This window comes from Euprymna scolopes, chromosome 2 (assembly GCF_053919585.1).
Source record: "Euprymna scolopes isolate OS-2025 chromosome 2, ASM5391958v1, whole genome shotgun sequence".
In the NCBI taxonomy this organism is placed as follows: domain Eukaryota; kingdom Metazoa; phylum Mollusca; class Cephalopoda; order Sepiida; family Sepiolidae; genus Euprymna; species Euprymna scolopes.
This window is the reverse complement of record NC_136483.1, coordinates 108,882,535-108,892,124: the sequence shown is the minus strand read 5'-3', so window position 1 is coordinate 108,892,124 and position 9,590 is coordinate 108,882,535. Positions and strand designations below refer to the sequence as shown.

At 38.0% G+C, this 9,590-nt stretch overlaps 1 protein-coding gene across 2 annotated transcripts in view; it reads left to right on the top strand.

Moving 5' to 3' along the window:
* The first annotated feature begins 7,649 nt into the window (after window positions 1-7,649).
* Window positions 7,650-9,590, top strand: part of LOC145294154 (transmembrane protein 131-like) — a 215,448-nt gene continuing 213,507 nt past the window's right edge. Inside the window, exon 1 of one of the 2 annotated variants that reach the window (XM_080141270.1) lies at window positions 7,650-7,963. In XM_080141270.1, the coding sequence (XP_079997396.1) occupies window positions 7,711-7,963 (253 nt within the window). In that variant the 5' untranslated portion in view covers window positions 7,650-7,710. The remainder of the gene's footprint in view (window positions 7,964-9,590) is intronic. The other variant, XM_080141264.1, reaches the window with a different exon arrangement.

Here is a 9,590-nt window from a genome sequence, read left to right as displayed (position 1 = left end):
AGCAACATCTCTTCTGTGAAAAAGAGGTTGCAGGGAAGAGAAAAGGAAATCTCCTACGAGGCTACGAAGTCCATTTTGGACTCTATCAAGGCAAAATAAGTCCTTTCTAGCAGCTCCTTCCCAGATGTGGCAACAGTACTCCATCCTTTGACATACCTGGCTCTTTTTTTTTTTTTTTTTTTTTTTTTTTATTCAATTTTCACCCCAAACAAGGCACAGTGCCACTTTGAAGCAGGGGGATACTATTAGGGAATTAATTAGCGGGGTCATTATGAGGGGAGAAGAGTAGAAAGATGTTTGTTAACATTACACTTGAACTTCTGCATATCATTGCAGTTGGGAAAGCAGAATCCCAGAAGGGAGTTCCAAAGACCCGCAGTTCTGGGGAAGAAACTATTGGAGTAAAAGGCTTTCTTGCACCTAGGGATCTCTACTGTAAAGGGATGAGACTTAGTAGCTTGTCGGGTTTGTCGGGGGTAGTTACGTTGGGGAGGTACAAGTGTTTGCAGTTCGTCAGAGCATTCACCATTAAAGTATTTGTAGAACAGGCATTAAAGTATTTGTAGAACTCGTCGATGGGACAGAGGTTGAAGCCTAGATGACAGTTCAGGACCTATCAGGTTGGCGACTCTTTTTTTAACCCTGTCCAGGAGCGAGAGACAAGCAGCAGATGCACCAGCCCAGATGTGACAACAGTACTCCATACATGGGCGAATGGTTGCCTTATAGAGGTATAGGATACTGGCAGGCGTAAGTAGTTTTCTAGCACGGTAGAGGGAGCCAACCTTCCTTGCAGCAGCCTTGGCAATGCTCTCAATGTATCTATTCCAGTTCATATTCCCTGTAAACGTTAGGCCGAGGAGTTTAAAAGAAGTACTTTCAGGCAATGTGTTCTTGGCCATTGCTATTGGTGGTAGAGAAGGTTTCTTATAGTTATTGAAGGAAACAAGCTTAGTCTTAGCAGCATTGAATGTGACCAACCATTTTTGTCCCCATTCCACTACGGATTGGAGGTCGTCCTCTAGTGTTTCTGCCATTTCCTTGGATATGTGTTCATTTGATTTCCCCTCATATCTGTTATAGAGAGTGGTGTCATCGGCAAATATACCCATCTCTGAAACAATATTATCAGGGAGGTCGTTTATGAATATCAGGAATAATAGAGGTCCAAGGATAGACCCCTGAGATACTCCCGCATTTATGTCATATTGTTTGGATGTATGTCCGTCGAGGACAACTTTGATTTTTCTATTACTTAAGAAGGATTTAATTACATTATGAATTCTTCCAGTGATTCCATATGATCTGATTTTCCTTAGAAGACCATCGTGCCATACCCTGTCAAAAGCCTTAGATATATCAAGGGCCACCGCTCTACCCTCCCCTGTTTTATCCAATGAACGGTATATACGTTCAGAAACTACAGTTAAGATATCTGCTGTTGAACGGGCTTGCCTGAATCCATATTGTTTGTCAGTCAGGAGTTTAGCAGCTGTTAGGTGCTGGACTAGGGCTTGATTAACTAAGGACTCAAATATTTTGGCGAAAAGCGGGAGGAGGCTAATGGGGCGATAATTTAGTGGGTCAGTTCTTTCACCAGAATTCTTGAAGACTGGTACCACAGAGGCGGTTTTCCAGCAGTCGGGAAAACAAGATTCGTTAAGGCATTTATTGTAAAGTTTGGAGAGAACTGGAGCAACCTCGGCAGAGCATTTTTTTAATAGCACAGCCGGGATGAGATCTGGTCCACATGCTTTTGAGGTGTCTAGGTTTTTTATAATAGCATGTACCTGAGAAGGGGTGATTTTCAAATCGTCAAGTGTGGTGTCTGTTCGCAGAGGAAAATCAGGGAGTGAGTGGTGTACCGAGTTCAGTGTGGAGTTTGAGGCAAACCGACTGGCAAGCAGATTAGCCTTGTCAGTTGCCGTGCAAGCAACCTCATGATTGTTTGTTAGTGGGGGAATAATTGACTGTCCATTATTAACTACGCTGTTGTAGATTTTCCAAAAATCCCGGGTTCCTAATTTCTGTGCTTCGATGCGCTTTCTGGTGGTTTCAGAGTAATCTGTCTTAGCTGTGTCTATCACTCGAAGAAAAAGCTGTTTTCTAGGTTGGCAGTATTTTTGCGAACAGTTGGCTGAGATGGCGGAAATTTTCTGTTTCTATGTCTATCCTTGTAGCCATGTCACTAGTAAGGGTGCTGGAGGTAAACGTTTTGTCTGGGCTGACGTTATCCGCCTGATAGTCAGGGACCCGAACCTTGGATTAACCACTAAGGAGGCTGTCCTATCAGCAGGTGCAAAGTACTGGGGCTGCTGTATTGCCATTTGGTGAATGGATTCTGGACCATGCAGTAGCTTCTGGTGGGGCCTCTCGATGCCATACTTGTGGGTAATTGTTACGGCTTTACCTTATCATTAGCTACAAATAAAAAAAAAATTCTTCGTTTCTTTTTCTCTCTTAATTTCCCCTCTCTGTCCTGCTCTAAGTAAATCTGTCGACCTAGTCCACAAATTCCAAAATTTCATCATGACAAGTTTCAAGAAAAAATACACGATTAAACCCGGTTCTCCAACTTTCAACGTAGACCCCTACTACCATGTCTCCTTCTCCAACATCAGGGGGTCTTCGTTCTAACCTTCCAGAGGTTGAAACCCAATTACAGGAGACTAAACCAGACCTTTTATTTTTAAGTGAAACTGGCATTGGACAGGCTATTTCCCTAGATGAGTTTGCAATTTCAGGATACTCTAACTTAACTTCTAAATCTGACCCCCAAGATCGCCATGGGCATGGAATATGTGCCTATATTAAAGATAGCTTTCCATGTGGGAGGGACATCTCCAGGGAAGATCCTAACTTACCCTATATGTGCTTCCGGGTTGCTTTAGCTCACACTACTGCATTTATATTTACTCTCTATCGCCCCCACAACAGCGGAGTTACTATCTTTCAAAGCATATCTGAGAAAATTGACCAAGTCCTTTCTACTTATCCTTCAGCTAACATTCACGTATGTGGAGACTTCAATGTTCACAACGTCGAATGGTTGACCCACTCGAACAAGACCGATGATGAGGGGAGGTTCTGTCATGATTTCTCCATTGCCTATGACCTCACTCAGATTGTTCAGGAACCTACCCGTATGCCCGATAATGACGGCCAGTATGCGAGCCTACTAGACCTTTTTCTCACAACTTGCCCTGAACTATGTTCAGTTTCTGTTCTGTCGCCTCTTGGATCTTCCGACCACTCTGTTGTATCAATTAAGATAAAAATGAAATGTAATAAGTCCCCAGACGTACCTCTTCATCGTACAGTATATCGATACACTAAGGCTGACTGGGATAGCTTCCGTACATTTATATCTGATCTACCTCTGCATTCCATGTTTAAAAAGGATGTGTCCTCTATAGTATTAGACCTAACTGAATGGTTAATTGTAGGTATTGACCATTTCATACCCTCTAAAAAGTTTCAGCAAAAACCTAACAGCCAGCCATGGTTCTCTCCAGAATGTGCTGCTGCCATTGCGCACAGAAATCACTTTTTCCACTGCTTCAAACGTAATAGATGTATGGAAACTAAAGCCGTTTTCAGGACTGCCAGCAACCATTGTAAGAAAGTAATAAGGAACGCAAGAGTGTTGTATGCTCAATCTGTTAAGTCCAAAGTAGCTGAGCAGCAGCTTGGTTCCCACCAGTTTTGGCAAATAGCAAACAGAATCCTGAACAGAAGCGTGTGTTCCATCCCAACTATTATCAATGGACCTGAGGTAATCTCGTCAGCATCAGACAAAGCCAAACTCTTTGTCAAGAACTTTGCAGCTAATTCTACCCTTTGCGACCAAGACCGCCAACCCCCAATATTTCCTCCTGTATCAGAAAACACGCTATGTGATATACGTATATCTGTACGTGATGTTGCGAAGCTAATCAAAAACCTTGATTCGAGTAAAGCAACTGGCCCTGATGGTATTCCAATTATAGTACTCAAAAAACTTCAACCTGAATTAGCGCCCATACTTACAAAACTGTTTAAACGTTGTCTTAAGGAGAATAGTTTCCCATCTCCCTGGAAAATCTCATCAGTATGCCCTGTATTTAAGAATTCAGGTGATCGCTCATCCCCCTCTCAGTACAGGCCAATAAGTCTCCTGTGCGTCATGAGTAAGTTACTAGAATCTGTGTTAAATACAGAAGTAATCAAACATCTCAACAAAAATAACCTTCTTAGTGACACTCAATATGGTTTCCGTTCTGCTAGATCTACAGCAGATGTCCTTACAGTTATATCGCATAGGATTAGCAAATCTCTCGACGGTGGCAATCTTTCTAGGGCAATTGCTCTTGACATATCTAAAGCCTTTGATAGGGTATGGCATAAAGGTTTACTTCATAAGATCGCTAACTATGGTATAGCTGGAAAAGTCTTCTCAATTATTAAATCATTTCTTTCTGATAGGTTCATAAGAGTAGTAGTTGAGGGGCAAAAATCAGAAGCTCACAGTATTAATGCCGGTGTCCCTCAGGGATCCATCCTGGGCCCAACTCTTTTCCTGATCTACATTAATGATCTTCCAAATCATATCCTTACATCATTTGTAGACATTTATGCTGACGACACTACCATTTATGGTACCACATCTAAGACAGTAAACGACCAAGTTCTCTCCAATTCTCTCTCCTCTGATCTTGAGCACGTAGTACAATGGGGAAAGGAGTGGCTGGTTACTTTTAATGCATCTAAAACCAAGCTTCTCTCTTTACATCATCAACATTCTAATTCACATTTGTCTTCAATTGAAATGAATGGCTCTCGTCTTCAGGAGGCCTCAAGTTTTGACAAGCTTCTGGGCTTGACCATTACTCCTGATCTTAAATGGAACACGTATATCAAATCTGTTGCCAAGGCCGCTGGAAAAATGGTGGGATCTTTCTATCGATCCAGTAGATATCTCACTGCTGATGCTATTCTCTACCTATATAAGAGCCAGGTACGTCCAAGGATGGAGTACTGTTGCCACATCTAGGCAGGAGCTGCTAGAAAGGACTTGTCCTGCCTTGATAGAGTTCAAAATAGACTTTGTAGCCTCGTAGGAGATGTCCTTTTCTCCTCCTTGCAACCTCTATCTCACAGAAGAGATGTTGCGAGTTTGTCTCTGATGTATCGTTATTTTCATGGAAAGTGTTCAACTGAGCTTCAATCTATGGTCCCCCCTCGCCAAACTTTCACAAGAAACACTCGTCTAGCTGTAAACACTATCAATAATTTCCCCCACTCTTTATCTGTGCCTAAACCTAAACGTAGATTCCATGAACAAAGCTTCTTTCTTAGAACTGCACGCCTGTGGAATTGTCTTCCCTTTTCCTGCTTTCCGGCTGACTACAATATGGTTGTGTTCAAGTCTAAAGTAAATAAGTTCTTGATGAGCCGTTCCATATAAGTTATTAAATTTACCAAATTTTCATTACTAATGATTACTATATTGACCAATTTCTACTGTACACTCTTTAACCCTTATCCTTGAGTGGCCTCTGGGCCTTGATAATGTGGTGATGCCTTTGTAAAAAAAAAAAAAAAAAAAAAAAAAAAATCACTCTCTTACAATTATTTCTAGCTTCTATAAACTTCTGTTTATTTGAGCTGGACTTATGTCGGTTGAATCTGCGGAACGCATGCTGCCTTTGACAAATGGCAGCTGCACAAGCAGAAGTAAACTATTGGGGAGAGTGGGGCTTGCTATAGTATTTCCGTGCGGGAACATGTGCTTCAATAACAGTTTTGAACCATTCAGTTGTCTCATTTGCACACTGTTCCGCTGGAAGAGTAAAGATATTTTGCCATGGGGCATCTCTGATGAGCTCCCTGATGGCTTCCCAATCAGCCTTTTTGTAATATCTCGTTGTTTTGAGAAGTGGGTCTTCAGTTTTAGGGCGAGAATTTAGGCTGATTTCTACCATTATCACAGCGTGATCAGCATTCCCGAGTGGGCTGTGGGCATTTGTTGTACAGTCATTGGGAACCGTTGTCAGAAAGAGATCTAGAAGTGAGGCATGTTGATCTTGCTGGTCTGGGAAACGTGTCGGAAATCTAACCAACTGAGATCTTTTATAGATAGAGAATTGCATCAGCAGTGAGATATCTACTGGGTCGATAGAAAGATCCCACCATTTTTCCAGTGGTCTTGGCAACGGATTTGATGTATGTGTTCCATTTCAGATCAGGAGTAAAGGTCAAGCCCAGAAGCTTGTCAAAACATGAGGCCTCCCGAAGACAGGAGCCATTCATTTTAATTGATTCCAGATGTGGATCAGAGCGTTGATGATGTAAAGATAAAGGCTTGGTTTCAGATGCATTAAAGGTAACCAGCCACCTCTTCCCCAATTGTACCACGTGCTCAAGATCTTGGTCGTTTACGGTCTTTGATGTGCTACCATAGATGGTAGTGTCACCAGCATGTCTACGAATGATGTATGGATGCGATTTGGAAGATCATTAACATAGATCAGGAAGAGAGTTGGGCTCAGGATAGACCCCTGAGGGACTCCAGCATTAATACTGTGAGCTTCTGATTTCTACCCATCAACCATTACTCTTATGAACCTATCAGAGAGAAATGATTTAATAATTGAGAAGACATTTCCAGCTATACCGTAGCTGGAGGATACTACGTTTGTTTCAAAGTAAATAAATTCTTTAAAATAAGTTAAAGCACAAAAAAAAAATTATCCCGGTAGGTAGAAAAGTAACTAATCTCGTCTTTGGTACCATTTATTTGTTGTATATATTGTTTTGTTTATTATTGTAAAAATGCCCAAAGTTTACCTTCTCGTGCTTTGAGAAGGGCTTAGTTTATTGCTAATTGCCTGAGGCGTCCCTACTGTGAAATGCCAATGGGACTGGTCAAGCATTTTATGCTCTGCCTCACTGACTTTTCAATCTGTACCTTCCGACCTTGTGTTATATCTTTTCGCGGTGGGAGATAAATGATTACTTTTAGCAGAAAATAAGGGCACTTATGCACTTACACTTTAATATCTTTTTGTTTTCATTTTTGGAAGGGTTTGTCAAAGCCCCCACCCCTCCCTTCCCATGTTAAGAATGACTTTCTAAATTTGAATAAATGCTCCAATATATAAATACTGGTAATAATAATTGTTACTTAAAAAATATAACAACTACTATTTCTGAGTCGTAAATTACAAGATATCAGAGTGAGGTATCTGTTCTAGTCGATTTCAGGAATTACCCTTTCTTTCGGAGCTTTTTATTGGCATTATTGCCCATATGCCCTCCCTACGAGGAAATTACGTGCAACTATTGAACCAGACCAGTGTAAATCAATTTGAGAGGAGGAGAGCTGAATTCCCCCACTATAAACTTACATCATGTCTAACAGCTGCGGTAGGAGGGGTAGGTAAATAAACAGAATAACGTGGAGTTTCCTTATTAATCATTTTCTTCTAGAGACATTGTAATTTCTTTCTTTCCTTCTCCTCCTTTTTATTTATTTTTTTTATTATTATTATTATTATTAAATGTACGCGCAAGCCTTAATTTCGTATTCACACTAAACAGATAGTAATTAAATAAAATATAGTTTTACATATGTAAATACATATTGTGAATTTTAATGCTTAAATTTAATAAAATTAATTTGAAATTCGAATAGTTTGGTATTAATCTAATTTTAGTTTCACGACGATAATGTTGCTAGCTGTTTTTTTTTTTTGTTTTGTTTTTTTGTGTGGCGTCGTCGCATTTTTGAATAATAATATGGCGACGGCGTCGGCGTCGTTGGAGGAAGACGAAAAAAAGAAGAAAAAGACGAAGGCAACCAGAATAATACAGCAGAGGCCACGGAAAGACAAGATGGCTTTAGATTTCTTTCATTTAATTTTCCTTTTCTACATAAATATAGCAGCCGCAGCGGCAGCAATAGTAGAAAGCCACAGCCAAGGTGAGATTATTTTATTTATTTATAATTAAGAAAAAAAAAAAAAATGCCCCCCCCCCGCTGCAAATAAACAAGATTGACAAAAACAAAAATAACACTTCGTTTATATTTTTTCATTACACAATTATAAAAATAATGATAGCTAAAGCAAATTTATGTCTATACATGGTTTATTATTCCTTTACCGTTTTGTTACTTTCCAGTTTGTTCTTATTACTTCATTATTACCAAACAAACAGAAATAGAGCACTAAAATCTATTTTCATATAAGTATATATTTTATGAGATCAGAATAAATACTAAGTAAACACGTTTGATATTTTTTTTTTAATGAAGTTACTTTATTAAACTTAAACAAAATAAAATACGAGTGGGTTTAGTTTCTTATTCATTTCTTTAATGGCATTATTATCTCCCTAAAACAAAAAAACAAATAGACGTTTGGAATATTAATATAATTATTACAAAAAAAAAAGTTGTAAGTAAACGCATAAAAAATTATTGAATATTTTCATTTTTTTTAATGTTTTGATTAAACTGTACAAGTACCAAATAATTTAATTACTAAATTCTTTAATAATTATTAATGAATAAATAACATCTAAAACTGAGAAAACTACTTTATAATTTATAAAATTTATAAAGTAGACACGTTTATAATTTTATGAAAATAGTTTACTATTTTGTTTAATATTCCCTTTTCCAGTTTCCGTGTTCGTTTAATAAAATAAGTATTGAACAAATATACATTCTAAATTTTTAAATACATTGAAAACAAAGTAAACACGTTTGTTTGTTTTATGAAAATAGATTACTACTATGAAGTAATATTTGTTTTTGTTTCCTTTCGTTTTTACGGTGTATTTAATGCCCTTAGTGTGCATTAAATATACAGCCATTAGCAGAAATGTATACTGTTATTGCTTTTAACAAATTGGCAAAAGAAAATTTTGACGCTTAAAACAACCAAAAACAACAACGAACTATCTTTTTGTTGCGACTATTTTATTTGTTTGTTCTAATGTAAAATGCAGTATTCCCCCCCCCCAAAAAGTGAATTTTTACTTCCCTCTTTTTTACGCGGTTGTTTTTAGTTAATTTAAAGTTCATGTCGAATTGATTTATTACATACTGAATCCCAAAATACGAATTAGTTGAATATAAATTGAAAAACATTTCTATAGCTTGATATCTATTATCGTACTTCTGCAGTTTACGAATTGTGATATTAAATTTTTTTTTTTTTTAGAAAGGATTTTCAAGTTAAATTCAATTTTTACTTTATCTTTCGGTTATAAAATTGTTAGGTGTAAGTACAGAATAGTTACCCCCCCCTCAATTAAGTTAAGAATAGGTTTATAGATAACACTATTTCAGCACTTACGTAAACTGCAGAAGTACCTTTTATTTTTTAGTGCTTACGCAGAATACGGACCGTGCTGAAATGATAACGTTATTATCTAGAAATCATTCTTAACATGGTTAGGGGACAGCGTTTTGTAACTATTCTGTACTTTTATTAATTTAATAGACAAAAGATACCATAACATTTAAATTTAACTTGAAAATCCATTAAATAAATAAAAAATAACACGGTCCGTATTCTTCATAAGTAACTATTTTTATGTAT